Raw genomic sequence first — 24,662 nt, 5'->3', positions numbered from 1 at the left:
TTTCATTTTAAACCATCTATCCTACTTCTAAAGCTTTAGCAGCTGGATTTTATGATATCATGAATAGATTGATTTTGGAATGAACAAATCAAACACCAGAAAGTCTTCTAATGAAGATAACTTGTTGTTAGGATGATTTGCATTATGTAAGGAGAAGAAACTTCATTTAGAACCATATGGCAAATCTTGTCCTCTGTTACTGCAGTACAGTCAATGGAGTTACTCCAGATTTATATAGGTGTAACAGAAAGCAGAATTTGGATCACCGCTTCTAATTTTGTCCTCTTTTCTTCTACTACCCGTCTTCTAATATTTAGTAATGTTATCCTAAACAAATTAGAGATCTGCTTTATGATGGAAATGTTTATAAAATAGAATGAATGAAGTTTAAACTAATTAAGGACTAAAATTCAGCAAGGCCTCTTATTTGTAGTTGCAATTTTTAGCTGCAATATTTGGGTCGCCATTATTTCAACTTGCAAAACTATAGGTTCAAATAATAGCACATGGACTACTTACTCCCTGATTTTGTGTGCAAAGGAAGTAGTTGTCTAAGTACCAGTATTTGCACCTTCAATATTTTGCAGGAGCACAAGATGTAGGTGTAAATTTCATCTTTGAAAAGGATCACTTGATTGTGGCAACTTGCACTTTTTATCTGTGGTATATTTTCATCTGGCGAGTATTTGTATCTCTAATTGCCTGATTTGTGCTTGCTGTCAAGTAGGTAGAGGTACACACACAGAGATTTGTGCTCACAATTAATGTGCAGATTTCCTGGGAGTATGCTGGGTTAGCGAAAAGGGAGGCCACCCTTCTCGAAAAAATACATCATACTTTTTGGCTTTTTTATATATTACGCACTAGAACGTTTTACTTAAGCAAATAAGCATTTTCTTACAGTGATGATACTCAGAAGTAATGGAATAATTCTAGTGCATTGCAGGAGGATATAATACAAAGGGCTGGATTGTTACTCTTGTTAGTAGTACCTTACTCCTTGAGTAGTCACATTGAGATGAATGGGGATACTAAGGGCAGGTCTACACTACGGGGCTAAGTCGACCTATGTTACGAAACTCCAGCCATGTGAATAACGTAGCTGGAGTCGATGTACCTTAGTGGTGTCTACATTGCGCTAGGTTGACAGGGGAAACTCTCCTGTCAACTTACCTTACACTTCTCGTTCCGGTGGAGTAGCAGAGTCAACGGGAGAGTGATCGGCAGTCGATTTAGCATGTCTTCACTAGACCCGCTAAATTGACCCGCTGGTGGATTGATCATCATGCGTTGATCCCCTGGTAAGTGGAGACAAGCTCTAAGAGTACTACTTAACGTGAGTAATGGTGTAACAATCTAGCCCCAAGTAATTTAAAAGTCAAATGACAACTTCAACAGAACAAAAACAATAGTGGAATTATTAATGGGACCATAATAATATAAATGCATGTAATGAAGCTGGCAAAAGGAAGAGCATACTGTGGTTTTGCATCTGAGTATATTTCAACATGTTATCTTTTAGAAAAGGAAATGTAATCATAATGAGAGTATAATGGCTATATCTACAGGAAATGTTTGCTCATCTAAGCAAAGCAAATCTAACAGTACATTATATAAACCCACTGATGTAGTTCAGAAGATCAAGATGTTCATGAGATGAAGAATTCTGCCATAATTTAAGAAAAAAAGTATGCGTAAAGAAAAGCCTTGTTGGGATTATAATATTTTTTGCAGCAGAGAAAGAGAGTCACACAACATTATTATAAATGTGCCACTAAGAGAAATTTATTTGAAAATTTACAATCTTCTCCCTGTTATCCATCTGAACACAAGGAAAATGGGAAACAGATGCAAAGCTCTCTTAAATTTTACAATTAAATATCCACTTAGTGAGAAAATAGATCTTTTCTTTAAAGGGTGAGAAGATTTGAAAGTCATTGACACAAGCAAAGATACGCGGCAAGAATATTAATTGAAAATGGATCAATATAATTCACCATCTGACAGAAAGAAGAAAAAATCAGCAGGATAAAGAAAAGTGGGGATTTGAACACAACTAGTGGGCAAGATATAGAATGTGTAGTAAAGATCAGAAAATGCAAGAGTGGCAAAGGAAGGTAAGAACACTTCTATAAAAGTCCAAACAATCTTTTTTTAAATTATTCCTTCATCTAACTTTTATTTTCTTAGCCTCTTTTGTGATATCTTCATCTCTTCTACTTTTTTATAACTGCATCTTTGGAATTTCTTTTTTAATTCTGTATAAGAAACCCACACAACTTCTTTCTCAGTGTCTCATCTTTATCATTCTCAGATGCTTCCTTTCAAAGTATTGTCTTTGTATTTGCAGACTCATCAAATGTAACTGAACCTGATGTGTTGCAATGCTTCGGAAAGTAATACTATCCTGATATCTTGCTTCCTTCATCTTTAATCCAGGTCACGTTGTTATCCAATCGTATTTCAAAGAATTGTATCAGGCTTAGGGAGCCTCATTAGCGCTTGCCCACGTTTCTTTATTATGTATATTTTTTTATCTCCGTTTTCATCCCCTGCCTTTCATTTGCTGGTGCCAAACTAAAGACCATCTCTGAACAGGAGTTTTGAGAAAAATCACTTAATTTGAGGTAACTGATCTAATGAATTGGCCAAATAGGCCATGCACACAAAAAGCCATGGTGCAAGATGTACACATTCACGTGTATAATTTGTATGTGTAACTGCATGCACAATTCTGTTACCTGAACATGCAGCAACCTAATTAGTCACATGCCTGTTTCTTTGTGCATCTTAATCCTCAATTTACATAAACAATTGCCCTAACTATGCACATAAAAACCTTGCATTAATGCAAAGACATCTTGGCAGTGCCATGAAGTTCTATGTGCTCTATAAAACATTTCCTTTGCTAACCACTTCAGTTTTGAATGAGCAACTGGAGTTACATGTTCAGCTACCAGTGGCATGAACACAATAGGTTAAACATTTCTCAGTTAATTGCTAGTGATTACATATAGTGAACAGTAGCTCCAGCAGCTTAAAAGAAATGTGTTTAATTCTATTATCAACTCAACCATGCTGTGGAAAAAGTGTTCACAAATATGTCAGTGAATAACACTTTTGTTTAAATGTCTTTCAAGAACTGCTACTAAGAGCAAAATAACTTGGTGGGATGAATAATTTAATTCTGTTTTAAAATCATGTGTTGTATCTGTCTTAAAAACTTCAGCAAGGCTGAGCAGAATGAGATGGAAGTAGAGTCCGTGGAAAACTTGGTTCTGCTGGATTTGCAGGACTAAGATATCCTGAGCTCCATTATGGCATTGATATGTGATAGTATCTATGGGAGGAGCTGGAATGGAGCTGTTCCCTCTAGGTATGTGTAAGCACGATGCCTCCAGGAGCCAGTAGTGCCACCACAGAACCAGCTTTGAAGAAGGAGGAGCATAAAGTCCCTTCTGATTAGGGGAAGCTCTGCTGGCAAGTGCTTGAAAAGGACAGGCTAATATTTTCTCCACCTCCCCATCCTTTGCAACAACTAGCACCATCAGTGACTCTAGCCTTGCACAGGACCTATGTATTGGGACAAAGTTGTGGTGGCCTCAGAGTTTCTACCACCACTTTTTACACTCATAGGAGTCAGACAGAATTTTGCCTTCATTTTTTAATTGCCTGTGCAAAATCAGGAACTTAATTAGAATTGTAGCAGATAATCCCCCCCCAAAACAGCGAACCTGAATATAATTAGGCTTCATCATTATTAAAACTTTTCCATTTCTTGTGCATGCAGTTCCTTTTTTCCCATCTTTCAAATGATTGGTATCATCTGCATCACTACAGAGCTTTCTCCACATAACAACGTCTTTGCTTGTTATACAAAAGCTGCATAAAGCTTGACTTGGAAATGTTCTGGAGGATGAAGAAAGGAATATAGGCAAAACAGTGCCATGGAATGGAATGCATTGAAATGTCAGGATGCTAATTTATGAACATGGTATCTTGGTTAAATTGTTATGTAGATAAAGAATGGAAGAGAGAAACCCAAGACAGTTTAAAGTGATGTATATAACAGAGAGAATGGGTGCTGAAATTAAATCAAACTATCTGGTAATTTAGCTCTTATGAAGAAGAAGAAGAAGGCGGCGGCTTTTTAGGAGCACATCTCTTTTACTGCAGAACTGTTCAGCCTCATTCCCCTCTCCTGAAGCTAGTTACTGTTGTACCTTCATTGATTTCAGAGGGGTTATTCCTGACTTAGATCACTGCAAGAGAAGAATCCGCACCATGGTGACTTGGTGGCCACTGACAAGGTTGAAGGTAATTTATAATTCATGAAAGCATGGCAGGGAATTTATAATCAGTCCTTGAGATGGGAGAAAGATAAAGTAGATTGTAATATTTTATTGGACCAAAAAAGGATTATATTTTGAACATTGTCGACAGTTAATATATCATCCTTGGCAGTGATAGAGATTTTAATATAGCAGAGTTTTTATGATGAGAAATTGATTAATAATAAATAGTCTTCTGTCATATGACTTACTCTTGCTTAACTGTACTGAATCTTATGAGCACACAATTAAAATTCCTTTAGAAAAAAGGAAATGAGCTCAGAAAAAGTGTAGATAAACTGGTACAGAATTTTAATCAGTTTATATATTTTATTTAAGGGCTAAATCTTGGCCTGAGTGCACATCTGAATAATGGGATCTGTATTGGGGCAAGAAGGGAAGAAATCCTTCCTATAACACCATGGGCACTTGCAGAATCACTCAATGGCTGCTATTTCATCTTCAGAGTGGAAGTAGAGCCCATGGGTCCTAGTCCCTGCTCCATGGGAGGCAAAAGGTGATGGAGCTGTGACTACACAGATAAGATGCTCTAGTACTCTCCTGCCTCTATTCCTCGCCTGCCCCAGCTCCCCTAGCACTGAGATGCAGGGAGCCTGCAGATCTTAACTCTGTGGTGAACACAGATGCAGACCCTCCTGTGCCAGCATGGTGTGGGTGCCAGGGATTTTCCTTTAAGGAAATCCATTCTCATGACCTTCATTGTCAGCCTACACAGATCCTGGACTTGGGGTGCATCAAAATTTTTACAGCAGACACATCTAATACACGTTTGAAAATACATATGTCAAACAGTGCCCATAAGGAGAGGCACCTGAGATAGGAAACTGAAAATGCCAGCCTTAACGCCTTCTAACCTTTAAGGACAGAAGGACTGGACCCGATAGGGTTAATCAGCATGGGGAATTTTATATTCTTTATATATGATAGGGACCCCTGCCTGGCTCTTCCTGGCACCACAAAGAATCATAAACTGTTGTGACAAAGTTCCTCTTCTATCTTGGAGGGTCCTGCACTTATTGGCGGATTTGCTTGCCTCAGAGATTCACGGCAGCCCTCGGTTTGGTCACTCTTGTGGCTCATATCTGTCGTTCACTCAGATAACCTCATCACTGGCCAGCATGGGGAAAATGAGAAGAAGCACCCACGCAGTCTCTGCTGATCCGCCATGTGAACAGCCCAGAGACCTCCCCTCTGGTGGAACCCACAGTCCAGGTCAACTCTTCCTGTGTCTGGTTGGGAGGTTTGGGGGGAACCCGGGACCTCCCTCTACTCCAGGTTCCAGTCCAGGGCTCTGTGGATTGCAGCTGTCTAGAATACCTCCTGTAATAGCTGCATGGCAGCTACACTCCCTGAGCTACTTCCCCATGGCCTCCTCCCAGCACCTTCTTTATCCTCACCACAGGACCTTCCTCCTGGTGTCTGATAATGCTTGTACTCCTCCGTCCTCCAGCAGCACATCCTCTCACTCTCAGCTCCTTATGCACCTCTCCCTAATTGATGTGAGGTCCTTTTTAAACCCAGGTGCCCTAATTAGCCAGCCTGTCCTAATTGATTCTAGCAGCTTCTTCTTAATTGGCTCCAGGTGTCCTAATTAGCCTGCCTGCCTTAACTGGTTCCAGCAAGTTCCTGCTTGTTCTGGAACTGTCCCTGTCACCTTACCCAGAGAAAAGGGATCTGCTTAATCTGGGACTAATATATATGCCTTCTATCACTCTTCTGTAGCCATTTGGCCTGACCCTCTCACACAGTTTAGACAATATCATGACTATGGGGTGCCCTTAAAAATGTGTACGGTTTTGAAAGATTCTAGCCTATCTGTAGAAATTCCCCATTATAAAGATGGGGAATATTTCATAGTATGGCAAGATCTCTTTAGAAACAGTAGAAATGTTTGTAGATGTCCGCGGATTTGTGCACCATAGTTAAACGCTATTTGTCACATAAATAAGGTGTGAAATCATTTTAAAATAGCAGAAAGATACAAGCAGGGGAGATCTTATAAATGAATTACAGCACCAGCAAGTCTTCTGACATGTTTCGATAAAAACAAACACATCCAAAGTTTCCCCTATCGTCAAACAGTCACAATGACACAGTGCTTTGGATGCTCCCCCCCAAAACAGCGAACCTGAATATAATTAGGCTTCATCATTATTAAAACTTTTCCATTTCTTGTGCATGCAGTTCCTTTTTTCCCATCTTTCAAATGATTGGTATCATCTGCATCACTACAGAGCTTTCTCCACATAACAACGTCTTTGCTTGTTATACAAAAGCTGCATAAAGCTTGACTTGGAAATGTTCTGGAGGATGAAGAAAGGAATATAGGCAAAACAGTGCCATGGAATGGAATGCATTGAAATGTCAGGATGCTAATTTATGAACATGGTATCTTGGTTAAATTGTTATGTAGATAAAGAATGGAAGAGAGAAACCCAAGACAGTTTAAAGTGATGTATATAACAGAGAGAATGGGTGCTGAAATTAAATCAAACTATCTGGTAATTTAGCTCTTATGAAGAAGAAGAAGAAGGCGGCGGCTTTTTAGGAGCACATCTCTTTTACTGCAGAACTGTTCAGCCTCATTCCCCTCTCCTGAAGCTAGTTACTGTTGTACCTTCATTGATTTCAGAGGGGTTATTCCTGACTTAGATCACTGCAAGAGAAGAATCCGCACCATGGTGACTTGGTGGCCACTGACAAGGTTGAAGGTAATTTATAATTCATGAAAGCATGGCAGGGAATTTATAATCAGTCCTTGAGATGGGAGAAAGATAAAGTAGATTGTAATATTTTATTGGACCAAAAAAGGATTATATTTTGAACATTGTCGACAGTTAATATATCATCCTTGGCAGTGATAGAGATTTTAATATAGCAGAGTTTTTATGATGAGAAATTGATTAATAATAAATAGTCTTCTGTCATATGACTTACTCTTGCTTAACTGTACTGAATCTTATGAGCACACAATTAAAATTCCTTTAGAAAAAAGGAAATGAGCTCAGAAAAAGTGTAGATAAACTGGTACAGAATTTTAATCAGTTTATATATTTTATTTAAGGGCTAAATCTTGGCCTGAGTGCACATCTGAATAATGGGATCTGTATTGGGGCAAGAAGGGAAGAAATCCTTCCTATAACACCATGGGCACTTGCAGAATCACTCAATGGCTGCTATTTCATCTTCAGAGTGGAAGTAGAGCCCATGGGTCCTAGTCCCTGCTCCATGGGAGGCAAAAGGTGATGGAGCTGTGACTACACAGATAAGATGCTCTAGTACTCTCCTGCCTCTATTCCTCGCCTGCCCCAGCTCCCCTAGCACTGAGATGCAGGGAGCCTGCAGATCTTAACTCTGTGGTGAACACAGATGCAGACCCTCCTGTGCCAGCATGGTGTGGGTGCCAGGGATTTTCCTTTAAGGAAATCCATTCTCATGACCTTCATTGTCAGCCTACACAGATCCTGGACTTGGGGTGCATCAAAATTTTTACAGCAGACACATCTAATACACGTTTGAAAATACATATGTCAAACAGTGCCCATAAGGAGAGGCACCTGAGATAGGAAACTGAAAATGCCAGCCTTAACGCCTTCTAACCTTTAAGGACAGAAGGACTGGACCCGATAGGGTTAATCAGCATGGGGAATTTTATATTCTTTATATATGATAGGGACCCCTGCCTGGCTCTTCCTGGCACCACAAAGAATCATAAACTGTTGTGACAAAGTTCCTCTTCTATCTTGGAGGGTCCTGCACTTATTGGCGGATTTGCTTGCCTCAGAGATTCACGGCAGCCCTCGGTTTGGTCACTCTTGTGGCTCATATCTGTCGTTCACTCAGATAACCTCATCACTGGCCAGCATGGGGAAAATGAGAAGAAGCACCCACGCAGTCTCTGCTGATCCGCCATGTGAACAGCCCAGAGACCTCCCCTCTGGTGGAACCCACAGTCCAGGTCAACTCTTCCTGTGTCTGGTTGGGAGGTTTGGGGGGAACCCGGGACCTCCCTCTACTCCAGGTTCCAGTCCAGGGCTCTGTGGATTGCAGCTGTCTAGAATACCTCCTGTAATAGCTGCATGGCAGCTACACTCCCTGAGCTACTTCCCCATGGCCTCCTCCCAGCACCTTCTTTATCCTCACCACAGGACCTTCCTCCTGGTGTCTGATAATGCTTGTACTCCTCCGTCCTCCAGCAGCACATCCTCTCACTCTCAGCTCCTTATGCACCTCTCCCTAATTGATGTGAGGTCCTTTTTAAACCCAGGTGCCCTAATTAGCCAGCCTGTCCTAATTGATTCTAGCAGCTTCTTCTTAATTGGCTCCAGGTGTCCTAATTAGCCTGCCTGCCTTAACTGGTTCCAGCAAGTTCCTGCTTGTTCTGGAACTGTCCCTGTCACCTTACCCAGAGAAAAGGGATCTGCTTAATCTGGGACTAATATATATGCCTTCTATCACTCTTCTGTAGCCATTTGGCCTGACCCTCTCACACAGTTTAGACAATATCATGACTATGGGGTGCCCTTAAAAATGTGTACGGTTTTGAAAGATTCTAGCCTATCTGTAGAAATTCCCCATTATAAAGATGGGGAATATTTCATAGTATGGCAAGATCTCTTTAGAAACAGTAGAAATGTTTGTAGATGTCCGCGGATTTGTGCACCATAGTTAAACGCTATTTGTCACATAAATAAGGTGTGAAATCATTTTAAAATAGCAGAAAGATACAAGCAGGGGAGATCTTATAAATGAATTACAGCACCAGCAAGTCTTCTGACATGTTTCGATAAAAACAAACACATCCAAAGTTTCCCCTATCGTCAAACAGTCACAATGACACAGTGCTTTGGATGCTCTATTATGTAAGATAACATCTCTCTTCAAAGAAAGAGATGAAAGAATTTTCATCTAATAAAGTGATGTGCTGAGCAGATTTAGGTGCCTCATCTAGTTTTAATGCAGCAAGTAACACAACTTTATCTCAGAACTTAAGCTATTTTCCTTTTCTGTAGGTAATGACTTTTCCAGGCAATCAGGCAGTCTAGACTTTCAGACCTTGTTGCCTACATTGTGAATGCAAATAAGGAGCTTGTGCACATAAGCGCTTGTTTAACATGTGCACATTCCTATTAGTGGCCATCACATAGGTGGAAAACTTTGAAAATTTAATTTGTAAGGCTCAGTTTATAATGTTTGTACTTAAACCTCCATAATCTCTCATTTGTTTTTATGAGATTTTTACTCATTATCTACTTAAGTGCATACATAGCAAAACATTCTGACCATTGAAGAGTTGGCATAAAGGACTGCCTGCTGACATGAAGCTACAAGCAGGTCAGCTGGCCATTTCAAATGTTGATTCTTTTTGTCATAGCTGCAGGAGCTGTACGAGTGCAATTCTATGGATAGAATGCATGTGGACTTGATTTTCACAAGAAAAATGCCTCGGAAGGGTACCAATTCTTTGTTCCATATTGAATATTTTTTCCTCTTAGCATGAGAAGTAAAATCTAAACAGTTTTATAAATGAGTTAATGCATTTGAACACAGGGCATGGCAGAGTCAGCCACGCTAAAAATGGACATAATCAAGAACTGTAAAACCCCCAAAAAACACATCATATGAAGTCGCTTGGCAGAAGAGCTTGGTTAGGGAAAGGGAATGCCTGTCATGGAGATGGCTGCTTCAAATTTTTGAAAATTTACCTTGTCAACCAGCTCCTCTCATTTGCTGCATTATGTATGCTTGTGTCCATAACAAAGAACAGGACATACCATGGTTCTAAAGAAGCAGGAGGACATCACATCCTGTCTCAACAAACAATGTATTTATTTTAATGTTCTTCATTAGCACAAGTAGATGTAATATGGAGTTCAAAGCCTTATGAAAAGACTTCACATGAAATTCCACAGCATAAGTACATCAGTCATCAGATTATACCCAGTGGGTAACATCAACCTGACCATAAATGGATTCAAATATTTAATTTTAATTGTTTATTTTCTCTCTTTTTGGTTTTTTTTTTTTCACAAATGTCAGGACAGATTCTCTTCTTCCACAACTCATAGAATGTTGCTTAAAAGTCCACCTGCCCTGCTGGATGATTCCTATTGAATTGTACTGAGTTCCTGATTAAACTCACTCAGCTCAGTTTTGTGATGAAGAGGAAAATGAAACTAATTACATTGCAGTTAAGAAACATCTGTGTCTGTCTCTCCTAAAAAGTTGAAACTGTCATTTGCATAAAGTTTATTACAATGTCGCAAAGACGCACAGAGGGGCACATTATAGCCTCTGGGAAGCTAGAGGAGGAAAAAGAAAACCAATCACAATGAAAACATAGCTGGTCATTACCAGGAGGCCAGATTGTGAAACACTTTTTCACTCTAAGAAACGTTTACCCATGTGAGTATTTCCATTGAAACCAATGTGACTGAGTGCATAAGTGCTCACCAGGGTGTATAAGAGCTCTATAAACTGGCCCCATTTGAGGTTTTTTTTGTTTTTGTTTTTGTTTTTAAATCCAGTTCCTCAGTATTAGATACTTTTTAAAATGTGTGTTGTGTCCTCTGGTTATAGAGTACATACATTTTGTGTGCACAAGTACTGTAATGCTGAGATTTTTGTCCAGCTGTGTACTTGTGAAGTATTTGTTTACTACCCTCTAATCTGTATTCATATTTGACTTAAATCATCTTTGTGTTGCTTTGATTTAGCATGATTCCTTGGTTATTCAGCTTTGTTTGACAGTCGAATATTGAGAGCCCGGTTTATTTTATATAATTTCTTCAAGGTGAGGGTAAGATATGTTTGGTATTTTTAAACTGTGTCTCCGAAACTCAGTGGCTCACCTCTTCAAGGAATCTTCATAATTTTAGGAGGTGATGGTAATTCTACACCAGGTACCAAATACAGTCTCCTTATGCCAAACAGCACTCAGCGCAGCTGTTCTGTCACCAGTAGTGTGGTATTAAAAAAAGACAATAAAGGGCATAGTCCCCCACCCTTACTTAAACTGAGTAGCGCTTATACACACAATGAGCCCCACTGGGATTATTTGTGTAAGTGCAACTCATCATGAGTAATGGTGCCCACAATGAAAAGTGACTCTGTTCCAAATTGCCTAAATAGATGTCATAATAACAGTCTTAACAGGTTATATAACTTGGAAATGGTATAAATCTGATGTATATTTCTACATCTATACCATACTGAGCAATTCTGGATTGATGGAGAGATGGTCTGGATAATCTACTTTTCTTGTTATCTCAGACTCCTGTGATTATATCAGACAGTAAAGCTCTGAACAATGTTTCATCGGCGCAAGCGAGGGCTGGATCCAATCCCACTGAAGTCAAAACCTGTCCCTTCCCCCACTCTATTTTTTGCTTATTCATTGCATCATGCCTACAATTCAATTGTTTTGGATCAGGTCTGATAAGACATTAATTTCAGCACAAGTTTTGTGGCTAAACTATTCCAAAACCACAGTTAGGGTTGCAGCAGCAGCAATTAACAACTTTGGGTGTGATTCTGTCCCTCTTACCCACACTAAGTAGTACCTTACTCTGTGAATAGGCCCATTGATTGGGTGAGTAGGGATGGCAGATTCTGGCCAGTGGAAACTTTTTTGGGGGATTCTTTGTTCCAAAGAAACAACACAGAAGAATTAATTTATATAACAACAATTACAAGATGAGGATTTCAATGAACTGAAAAAGGGAGCTATTAGAACAAAGACCTCCAATGACAAAAGCAATCTTTTGTTTCTTACCAATGATTTCTTTTTCCAGAGTAATTTATTTGGAAACATTGACTGTGAATGCGTGGGCACAGCAGACAGCTAATACTAACGAAGGATAGTTAGCATTAATGTGCAGATTTCTCTTTAAAAACAGGTGCTTCTTCTGTCATGGCAGCTTCTGGATCTCTGAAAGTACCCAAAGGGCACACTCTGCAAGCTGGTAAGTATAGGGAGTTAAAGGAGGGTAGTGTGTACATAAAAGTGTGTAACTTTTCCCTTAAAATAAAAGATTTTAAAAAGTGATATATAATAGTGATATTTTCCTCTGTATTATGGCTTATTTTTCCATTCAATTTGTAGATGAATTAATATTTTGTTAGAAATGGCATTGACAGATGGAATAAGTTTAGAAAAGGGAGTGACAGGTGGGATGTGTGCCAAAGCACAGGCACTAATCTTATTCATGTAGTGAAATGCTGCCAGTATTTTAACAAGGGGCTCCCACAAACATTTTCCACCTTAGCCTGTGATAAATCCTATATACTGGCGGTGAGGGCCTTTTAAAATATACGTCACCATAAAAAATGAAGGAGGGAGGAGACAAACAAGGGCAAACAAGCACATTAAGCTGGAATATTTGTAGATGAAAACCTAATGCAAGTATATTGATAGTATAGTATTGCCTTCCTATTGCATAATTTTGATTGGGATGGTGTGTGAAGATTCTGTAGAGGGAGCTGGGGGTTTTCTTCCCAGGGTATGTTTTGAAAACACTTGAGATGTGGTGCAGCGTGGTCCATTCCAAAGATGACAAATTTCCTGTTGGCAAGCAGAATCATCTCTGGGAGGGATGGTTTAAGCAATTTCCAGGGAAGAGGTGAACTCCATCCCAGGCAGGAAAATCATCCCACCATTCTGGTGATAGAACTTTAATCAGGGCCTTCCAGGAGCTCCCAAGATCAACCTTCTACCCCTCACTTAATCCTACACTCAAGGCTCGATATTACTCCTACTGCAGTTTATGGTAAAACTCACATTTATGCCAACAGCTCTCAGTTGAGAAGTTTTAAAACTGCGTTAATGTTTATTCCTTGCAGTTGTTCTCATTAGAAAATATGAATGTCTTCTACTTGGCCTTTATTTAGCTCTTCAATTGTTTTTTAGCATCGTTATTTAGATTATGTGTCTAGAAACTAAAAAAAAGCAATTGTGTACATTATCGTCACCATGCAATTTACTAGCTACAGTGGGTCCAAATATGTTGGAAATTTTTCAATGTTCTAGATCCTAAAGGCGGCTTTGGGTTCATGGCACCACCTGCAGAACTTGGAACATCTACTGGCCCTGAAGAACCCGGTGAGTAAACAGAATTGCAACTAATTACATCAAAAGGTAGTAAATTCACTTAAATATGTCTACGCTTTAAAGAAGAATTCTTCTGTCTACCTAGCTATTACCTTTGAGGAGTGTGGTTTTACTATAGTGATGGAAAAACCCTTTCCATCGCTTTAGTACGTGTCTACACTAGAGCAGCGTAGCTGTGGCTGTTCCACTGTAATGTTTGTAATGTAGACACACGCTGAGGGTGGTGTCTGTTATATTTCATGGCATACAAACAGAGAAGTTAGATAAAAACATAAAGTACTCTTGCTGGAATGTTGCAACATATACTTTCTTATAATTCAGCATGATAACATACAAGAACCTCAAAACAGAGAGCAACAAAGCATGCTGCTCCCTAAAACAGAGAAGCGCAGTTTGTCCTTCCTTATTCTAGGCTATCTGTTGGAAGACTGACTCTGATCATATGCTCCACTACAGAGCCCCCTGCTTACAAGCAGCACTAGGAAAATGTCTGTGAATGTAATGTGATAGATCACAATTTTAACACAATTTTCATTACACCACAGTGTCTGCAAAGGGATCAGAAACATGGTAACAGTAAGAGAAAAGTTTATGCCAAAATACTGCCCAGAAGTCTCAATAAAGCATATCATTCATGCCTTTCCCCCTCCCCGCCCCGCACCCTGAAAACCATCCCATCTTCCCCCTTTCTGTGTGATTGTTGACTACACCATCCTTCCTGTCTCCATAGCTTGCAGTCTTGTTGCAGAATCTCTAATTCTTTCTTTCTTTCTCCTCTCACATCCAGGCAATTGCCAAATCTTGCCAATTCTTCTCCCACAATATCTCCAGAATTCAAATGTTCCTCATGGTCTGTTCATGTCAACATATATCTCCCACCTTGGCTACATGAAACTCCTATTCCTTAGCCCCCTCATCTTCCACCTCCAGTTAATCCAGAAAGATGCTACCAAAATCATCTTCCTTTCACGTTGCTCTGACCATCCACCCCACTTTCTAGAATCTCTTTGCTGTTTTCTTCTCTTCATATATATTGTTATCACTTTTTGACCCAAGTGGTTAGCCAATTTTCAGGATCAAGTGGTTTGGTTTTGTTAGGAGGAGAAAATGGTGATGGAGTCAGGTATTTCTTTGATGCGCTCTTGTTTATTTACAAATAATGTAATAAGTCCAGTTTACTAAACACAATAGAAATCCATAACAGGAAACAGTTTCTTTGCTCACAGTTGTAAGGCTCTTTTAGCCAGTCGTTTACCCTAAAGCTCTCCCTTTAGCTTTTTTTCTCAGGGTTACACTACCAGTGTTTCTCTGGCTATGTCTGGGGCTTCTGTGCTTTTCTGCTGTTGCATTGGTGGTACAGTATCCCTCTCTGTAGAACCCCTTGGGCCACCTAGGTCAGCTTCTACTCCAGGTAGGTCATGTACCTGTGCTTTGGATGTGGCTTCTACTCTTTTAGCTGTTTGGTTCCATGAAGGAGCTTGTTTGTTTGTTACATTTATTCTAAATGAAGTGCAGTGGTTAGCTACACCAACCAGCTTCAATGAGGTTTTCTCCAACCTTCCAACATAACATATATATGAACAGTTCAAGATTCTCCTCAGCCCCAGCCTGATCAGGTCCACAGTTATGTACATGAATTCTTTAGGGTGAAGACCCCTTGTCTTTTTTTCTACTGAGCATTTCCATATACAACTTTTGAAGGAAATGTTTGCTTTTATTAAATGGATTATTAGTAGTTATTAACTTCAGTCATAATTGTACTATGTTAATTTTTTTAGGAGGGGCAGTAGGTTATTCAACAGATCTACCTGTGTCTGATCGACCCCACAGTGAGACAACAATCTATGTTAATATTCCTGTCAGTCCTACATCGAAGAAACAGCTCCACTACATGGAACTGGAGCTTCAAGAACCTAGCACAGGCATAAGAGGTAAGGGCCTTTAAGTGGGCTATTACTACTACTAAACGATAACAAATGTAAACTGTGTGTGCATCCAGAGGGAGGTCCTATACTCAGGGCCGCCAGCTGCTTCTGCTGGGGTCTGCCCGCAACTGTCAACATTTAGAAACATTTTATTAGGGACACCTGTCCTGCTAAGCTTGGGCTCTGGAGGCTGCTATGTCTCCAGCCCTTGCAGGGTTGTCCTTGCCTTTTATATAATTTTTTAGGACTTATATAGCACACAATTGTCAAAAGCCTTTTGGGGGTTAGGTCAGGGTTATCCTCTCCATTATACAGATGTGGAAAGTGAGTCACATAGGCCCAGATCCACAAAGGTATTAACCACCATTGATTTAAATGGAAATTAGCAGCCTTTGTGGATCTGGGCCAGAGAGCCTAACCACATTTTTCAAACGAAGGTGTATAAAGTTAACCAACTAAGCCTATAGGCACCTATCTAAAAGTAGCCTTATTTTCAGATGCACTGAGCACCTGCAGCTCTGTAGGGCTGCAGGGGCTCATCTATTGATTTAGATGTCTCTGGCAGGCAAAAAAGCCACACCCATGAAATTAATAAAACAGAAAAAAGTTAACCCTATCAGAATATCTCCTCAACATGCCAAACCAGGCCACACAGTGCCTCCACAGTCTTTCATCTAGAAACTGGTGTTGATGCTTCTCAGAGATGCAAGCCCCAAAAAGGCCCTACTGAGCTTTTGTGCTTACCTGATTCTGGGCTGCTCTGGTATCTAGCACTGTCCTGACCTAATTTAGGTAGCTCAGGTCCACCGCACTCCTCTCCTGCCACACACAGATTCCTCTGCTGCAGCGATGTTGGTAGGGCCTTCCAGAGTAGTGGGTCTTGGCATTAGGGTGCCATAAAGGCAAATGGGACTTCACCCCTTTCAGAGCAAATGTTTCAGGCTGTCTGCAGACTCAGGCAGATATTATTTAATTGCCTGTACTTGATTCATAGTTTCAAGGTTTTCTTCCTGTCTATGAGGTTTAGAGACTTGCCTTTTTAAATAAACAAAAGTTAAGAACCTGATATAATTTCATGACTCCAGGAACTGGGGCCCGAGGCATGGACCTATAGGACTTGGTCCTGCAAGATGCTGAATACCCTGGTATGATTCATAAGAATACCCATACTAGGTCAGACAAATGGTCCATTGAGCACAGTATCCTGTCTTCCGACAGCGGCCTGTGCCAGATGTTTCAGAGGGAATGAAGAGAACAAGGCAATTTATTGAGTGATCCATCCCCTGTTATCCAGTCCCAGCTTCTAGCAATTAGATGTTTAGGGACACTCAGAGCATGGGGCTGCATCCCTGGCCATCTTGGCTAATAGCTGCTGATGGACCTATCCTCCATGAACTTACCTCATTCTTTTTTTGAACGCAGTTATACTTTTTGCCTTCATAGCATCCCCTGACAATGAGTTCCACAGGTTGATTGTGTGTTGTGTGAAGAAGTACTGGCTTACGTTTGTTTTAAACCTGCTGCCTATATATTTCATTATGTGACCCTGGTTATTGTATTAGGTGAAGGGGTAAATAACACTTCCCTATTTATTTTCTCCACACCATTTATGATTTTATAACCTCAGTTGTCTCTTTTCTAAGCTAGACCCAGTCATTTTAATCGCTTCTCATATGGAAATTCTTCCATACCCCTAATCGGTTTTGTTCCCTTTCTCTGTACTTTTACCAATTCTAATATCCAGCAAAGCACCTGAGGATGTGCTTAATTCTAAGCACTTGTATAGTCCCATTGATCAGTGGGATTACTCACATGCTTAAAAGTAAGCATGTGCTTAAGTGCTTTGCTAGATCAGAGTACCATATACCTTAATATGGCTCTGGGCTAGTCAGCCCCTTACAGGATTAACCCTTTGGCACCTGAGAGTAAATCACAAACACCATACATGGAGATTTGGAAGAGTAATTCCCCATTCAGATAAATTCCAGTGAGAATTTTGCATTTAATTCCTTGTACTCAGGACTGACAGTTTTCCCTATAAGATCTTCAAGTATTGAAATTTTAAGCAATTTTCTGTATGTGTTTTTTAAATCTAGTTTTGATTAAACAGGTTTATAACTTTTAAGTGTTACCACTGTTTCTCCATGCCTATCTAAGGTACTAATCTGGCCCCTATCACTGTATAGTATCTGAGCACCTCACAATCATTAATGTAGTTGTCTTCACAACACCACAGTGAGGTGCTATTACTGCCATTTGGGGGTGGGGAAATGAGGCACAGAGGTCTAGATCTACAAAAGGACTTAGGCCCAAATCCTCGAAGGTATTTAACTCCCATTGAAATTGATGGGCGCTAGGCACCTAAATACCTTTCAGGATCTGGCTTTGCATCATTTAACTACTCTGCCACACAGTGAATATCTGAGCCCTGAGTTATGTGCCCAGGCTCCATTTACAATGAATGGTGAGAGTTCAGTGCCTAAGAATGGGATTCACAGAAGCCAGCACTCTGAGTGGGGAGCAGCCTAAAGTAGCCAGTTATAAATGCTGAGGAGAGGGGCATTACCTAAAGCCGCACCCCAGAAAGCTAGTTAAGAACCAAACTCCAGGACGTGTCTCTCTCCACTTGGGACTCTCAACTGTGAGCCCTCCCCTGAAGTTAGGTGCCTAAAGTCAGATCAACCTGTTCTTGAAAATAAGCAAAGGTGAGGTGACTCCCCTTTGTGCCCAATGCTAGAGCACTCACCTGGGATGTGGGAGACCCAGGTCTAAATCCTCACTCTGTCTGATTTACAGCAGTGGCTTAAAGACGGTCTCCTACCTAACCACGAGGCTATTGAATATTCAGAAGTGGCTCTTTCTCAATCTCTCCTGTTGATGCTGTTCAGCTTCATATAAATAAAATATTAATTGAAGCAAGGACTGGATCCTGGTGTCGTTCCTCCCAGTTGAGTGCCCTAACCACCAGACTATAGAGCTGTTCTTTCTCTCTACTTACTTAGCCATCTAAGCCTCTGTGAGTCAGGGAGCCCCTCTGTGCCAGCTGGCGGAGGGCACACCATCCATAACTCACAACAGGCCTGACACACTCATTGCCCCAACAGTGTTGTCATAATCTATATCTAAAAGGTATCAGGGAAGGTATCGTATGCAAACCGGTAACACTCTAGTTGTTAAGAATATTGTGTGATGTATGTATGGGTGATGCATAAAGAATTAAAAGATGTGTGCTGGAAATACGCTGTTAAAAGGTGTTTTGCAAACAGGGCATAAGCCCAGCCTGTCCCAGACAAAGGAATGTTGTTTTGCCTCTTTTCCTGTGTCTCCAATGTAAACTGAGCCACATAATACCTCAGGGGACAATGAAAAGTACATCTACATATATGGTAAATAAAGCCATCAAGCTAAACTTGTGCTGGGGGGCGGGAAGACCACTTAATGATCATGATACGGGATGGAGCCTGCACTCTGCTCTTGAAACAGACACAATAGATTTTAGAAAATATAAGCAGAAACACAATGCCATTTTGGCATTCATCACCTAGGGGCCAAAGGGGGAGCAGTGCCCTTTGCGCTGATGAAAAGTGGATCTTGGATCCAGCTGAAACTGATTATAGGTGAGAAACCTACATAGACAAAGATTGTCACTGGATGAAATCAGGGTGGATAAAAATCAATGATTTAAAAAAAATCAGATTTTTTTTAATTTAAATAGGATTTTTTTATAAAATGCTTTTTGAGGGGAAAACTTATCTAAAGATAGCTTTGAGCTATAATGTATCTTAATTAAAATATCTCATAATGGAATAGGGATTATAAATTCTAATTCTATAGTATGAGACCATATATTCATATAATGTTTAAGAAAAGATTTGTAAATGAGTTCCAATAGTTCATGGTTTAGGGACATGTTGATTATTCTGTAGATTATTTAGGTTAATCTTTCTATCTACCCAATGGGACTCAGTGCTCAGTCTAGAAGATACCATCAGAGATGCTTAGTTTTGCAGTTCTCAAACTGTGGATTTGTGTTTCCACAGATAACATGCTTGTTAACAGCAAAAATGTTTTTAAATAAATAAATAAATAAAATATATAGAGAAATAACAGACCTCAACCCTATTGTCCCTCTGCAAATTTGTGTACCTTACCTCTCTCTAAACGTGCAAAGTTTCAAAAAGTTCAATGAGTAGAAGATTGTTGGGGGCAAAATAGATCTGGACAAGGAGAAGAAGTCTGGAGATAAATGTGAGAAGGGAAGGACAGGCAGTAGAAACAAAAGTGAAACTATTTGAGCAGCATATTCCAGAAATCTTGAGGTCTTTCCGAGTGTAGCCTTCATTGATTTGAGATCTACCATACCATTCTTTCACTAGAAGGGAAAACCTATAATGGCAGCAGTCCATAAAAGAGACCCAGTTTGGGAATATTTTAATGAAGTTCCTCTACCTGTAGGTAAGACAGGCATGCATGCAAAATGCAAATAGTGCAACAAAGAAATGCAAGGCCTGGTTGCCCGAATGAAACAACATCATGAGAAGTGTTCCTTCTCAGGAGGAAGCTGCGTTGAAGATGATGAAAGGAACATGTCTGAACATACAGGATCTTCAGGTTGGTAAACGTCTTCATTTCATATTTCTATCTTAAGAACTGCCTGTCTTCCTTCTGGACTATTCTTGAATTCTCATGTTTGAGCAAAAAATATAGTTGTTACTCTATGGTACTATCATTTTAGACGCAGTTGTGATAAAAAATAAATAGCTGAAATAGGCAGATCTTCCTTTTACAATTTCACCTTTAAAGCAGTACTGAGTGTCAATGAATGCAATGAGTAATACTAAATGAGCAGTATGGTGGTAATAATTAAATAACTGCATTGACTTATTTTGTTTAGGAGAATCCATCCTCAACATACAGGATTCTGAAGACTATCCACCTTCAAGATCACCATCATTTTCTATAGTTTCAAAGTTATCTGTTAGTTTCAGTCACATCATGTATGTCACATGGCCACAGTATATCACCTGTAGCAAAAAGAAGAAAAAACCTCCATCATCCAGAAACAACAACAAATAAGTTTGTGATAAGAACCAGCACATTATAAAAAGAGGTAATTGATGAAAAAATTGCCTGGTTTGTTTATGCAACAAACTGTCCTTTCCATATGATTGAGAACCCACACTTCATTAACATGATTCAGTCGTTAAAACCAGAATACAGTTCACACAACAGAGCAGATGTCGCAGGCAAATTGCTGGATAAAGTGTATGAAAGAGAAATTGAGCAGTGTGCAAAAGGTCTAGAGCGTGAAATTGTTAACCTGAGTCTTGATGGGTGGAGCAATGTCCACAATGATCCTGTTGTACGTGCTTGTGTGACAACAGAAGAAGGGAATGTCTTCCTTACAGAAACAATTGACACATCAGGAAATGCACACACAGCAGAATACTTACAAGAAGTAGCAGTAAAAGCTATAACAAACTGTGGAAAAAAATTCAAATAGTACGCAGCTTGGTCACAGGCAATGCTGCAAATGTATCCAAGATGAGAAGAAATTATTTAGAAGAGAGTGAAGAGAGTCCCAAGCTAATAACATACGGTTGCAGTGCTCATTTGCTGCACCTCCTAGCCAAAGACTTCAGTGTTCCAGAAATAAAAGCTAATGTTGAAATTGCAAAATACTTCCGTAACAACCACTTTGCAGCAGCTGCTCTGAAAAAAGTTGGAGAACCCAAGCTAACTCTCCCGCAAGACATGCGATGGAACTCAGGAGTGGACTGTTTTGAGTTCTATATCAAGAACTGGCCTAATCTGATGACAGTTTGTGAACAAAATCATGAAAAAATAGATGGCACTGTCACAGCCAAAGTTCTCACCATTGGGCTTAAGAGAAATGTTGAACACGTGCTGAGTACCCTGAAGCCTATTTCTGTAGCCTTGAACAAAATGCAGGGAAATCGCTGTTTTATTGCTACGCTGTTGAAATTTGGAAGGAACTGAGTGAGATCTTAAAAAGAGAAATATGCAATGACAGAGTTAAAAGCTTTAAAAAAATGAATGGGACAAGCACTATCTCCAGCTCATTTTTTTGCAAATATTCTCAATACTCGGTACCAGGGTCAAACCTTAACTGCTGAAGATGATGAGTTGGCTGTGACATGGACATCCAGCAATCACCCCTCCATAATGCCAACTATAAAAAACTTTAGAGCTAAGGGTGAAGCATTCAAGAAATATGTTTGCTGATGATGTTTTAAAGAAAGTCACACCAGTGAACTGGTGGAAGTCACTTAAGCACTTAGATTAAGAGACTGTTGTAGTGATAATCTCACTTTTAACAGCAGTAGCTTCTTCTGCCAGTGTAGAAAGAATATTTTCTTCCTTTGGACTAATTCATTCCAAATTGAGAAATGGTTTGGGACCTGAAAAAGCAGGAAAGCTTGTTTTTCTTTTCCAGATTATGAACAAACAGGAAAATGAAGGTGAAGACGACTGAGTTAGCTGCAGAAGCCAATATTTTAAATTTCTCATGTTGACCTGGCTGATGTAGTCGATTTAATTTTTTTTAAAAAAATTTCATTTAACTATTTTAGTTAAAAACAATTTTAACAAAAACAAACTTGATTTTAAAAAACTTGAATGTTTAACTAAATTCAAAAATGTATATGCTTGTTTTGTTAAAATATTGTATGTTTGCTGTTGAAGAAAAAAAATCCAGAATACATAATGTTGTTGTTTTAGTTAAATAAAACAATTTAAATGTCTGTCTGGTGGTGATCTCCTCCTAATACAGCATGGCAAAAAAATCCTCCAAATATTAATGATAAATCTGTTGAATTGGAGATAGTTCACCTCCCAATGACTTCATAAATATCTGCTTCAATTACCTTTGGTAAATGAAATAACCAAACAATCATTCATTTTTTGATATATCTGTAAAACCAATCTGAAGAGTTTTCAAAATAAATCACTTCAAAAATGTATAGTGTGTACCTTCTAAAAATGAAACCTACATCTATCTCTGAGTTGTGAAGAATATGTATTAAGGTTATAACAACCAACAAGAATGCACTTTTATGTAGAAATCCATGATTAAATCGAGTCTTCCTGACTAGTGATTTAAATCATAGATTCATAGATATTAAGGTCAGAAGGGACCATTATGATCATCTAGTCCGACCTCCTGCACAACACAGGCCACAGAATCTCACCCACCCACTCCTGCGATAAATCTCTCACCTATGTCTGAGCTATTGAAGTCCTCAAATCATGGTTTGAAGACTTCAAGGAACAGAGAATCCTCCAGCAAGAGACCCATGCCCCATGCTACAGCGGAAGGCGAAAAACCTCCAGGGCCTCTTCCAATCTGCCCTGGAGGAAAATTCCTTCCTGATCCCAAATATGATGATCAGCTGAACCCTGAGCATATGGGCAAGATTCACCAGCCAGATACCCAGGAAAGAATTCTCTGTAGTAACTCAGATCCAACCCTATCTAATATCCCATCACAGGCCATTGGGCCTATTTGCCATGAATATTTAAAGATCAATTAATTGCCAAAATCATATTATCCCATCATACCATCTCCTCCATAAACTTATCGAGTTTAATCTTAAAGCCAGATAGGTCTTTTGCCCCCACTGCTTCCCTTAGAAGGCTATTCCAAAACTTCACTCCTCTGATGATTAGAAACCTTCATCTAATTTCAAGTCTAAACTTCCCGATGCCCAGTTTATATCCATTTATTCTTGTGTCCACATTGGTACTGAGCTTAAATAATTCCTCTCCCTCTCTGGTATTTATCCCTCTGATATATTTATAGAGAGCAATCATATCTCCCCTCAACCTTCTTTTAGTTAGGCTAAACAAACCAAGCTCCTTGAGTCTCCTTTCATAAGACAGGTTTTCCATTCCTCGGATCATCCTAGTAGCCCTTCTCTGTACCTGTTCCAGTTTGAATTCATCCTTCTTAAACATGGGAGACCAGAACTGCACACAATATTCCAGATGAGGTCTCACCAGTGCCTTGTATAATGGTACTAAAACTTCCTTATCTCTACTGGAAATACCTCGCCTAATGCATCCCAAGACCACATTAGCTTTTTTCATGGCCATATCACATTGGCGGCTCATAGTCATCCTGTGAGCAACCAATACTCCAAGGTCCTTCTCCTCCTCCATTACTTCTAATTGATGCGTCCCCCGTTTATAACTAAAATTCTTGTTATTAATCCTTAAATGCATGACCTTACACTTCTCACTATTAAATTTCATCCTATTACTATTACTCCAGTTTACAAGGTCATCCAGATCTTCCTGTATGATATCCCAGTCTCTCTCTAAATTGGCAATACCTCCCAGCTTTGTATCATCCGCAAACTTTATTAGCACACTCCCACTTTTTGTGCCAAGGTCAGTAATAAAAAGATTAAATAAGATTGGTCCCAAAACCGATCTCTGAGAAACTCCACTGGTAACCTCTCTCCAGCCTGACAGTTCATCTTTCAGCATGACCCTCTGTAGTCTCCCTGTTAACCAATTCCTTATCCACCCTTCAGTTTTCATATTGATCCCCATCTTTTCCAATTTAACTAACAATTCCCCATGTGGCACTGTATCAAATTCCTTACTGAAATCTAGGTAAATTAGATCCACTGCGTTTCCTTTGTCTAAAAAATCTGTTACTTTCTCAAAGAAGGAGATCAGGTTGGTTTGGCATGATCTACCTTTTGTAAAATCATGTTGTATTTTGTCCCATTTACCATTGACCTCAATGTCCTTAACTACTTTTTCCTTCAAAATTTTTTCCAAGACCTTGCATACTAGAGATGTCAAACTAACAGGCTTGTAGTTACCCGAATCACTTTTTTTCCCTTTCTTAAAAATAGGAACTATGTTAGCAATTCTCCAATCATACGGTACAACCCCTGAGTTTACAGATTCATTAAAAATTCTTGCTAATGGGCTTGCAATTTCATGTGCCAATTCCTTTAATATTCTTGGATGAAGATTATCTGGGCCCCCCCGATTTAGTCCCATTAATCTGTTCGAGTTTCGCTTCTACCTCGGATATGGTAATATCTACCTATTCTCATTCCCATTTGTCATGCTACCATTATCCCTAAAATCCTCATTAGCCTTATTAAAGACTGAGGCAAAGTATTTGTTTAGATATTGGGCCATGCCTAGATTATCCTTAACCTCCACTCCATCCTCAGTGTTTAGCGGTCCCACTTCTTCTTTCTTTGTTTTTTTCTTATTTATTTGGCTATAGAA

The 24,662-nt window shown here is 39.6% G+C and overlaps 1 protein-coding gene across 1 annotated transcript in view; it reads left to right on the top strand.

Annotated features, from left to right (window-relative positions):
- The window catches only part of DOK7 (docking protein 7), a 107,643-nt gene that overhangs the window by 78,773 nt on the left and 4,208 nt on the right, over nt 1–24,662 (top strand). Inside the window, exons 9-11 of the mRNA XM_038399713.2 lie at nt 12,251–12,316; nt 13,381–13,452; nt 15,240–15,392. Of these exons, the coding sequence (XP_038255641.1) occupies nt 12,251–12,316; nt 13,381–13,452; nt 15,240–15,392 (291 nt within the window). The remainder of the gene's footprint in view (nt 1–12,250; nt 12,317–13,380; nt 13,453–15,239; nt 15,393–24,662) is intronic.

This window comes from Dermochelys coriacea, chromosome 4 (assembly GCF_009764565.3).
Source record: "Dermochelys coriacea isolate rDerCor1 chromosome 4, rDerCor1.pri.v4, whole genome shotgun sequence".
NCBI classification, from domain to species: Eukaryota; Metazoa; Chordata; order Testudines; family Dermochelyidae; genus Dermochelys; species Dermochelys coriacea.
This window is presented reverse-complemented; position numbering and strand designations above follow the sequence as displayed.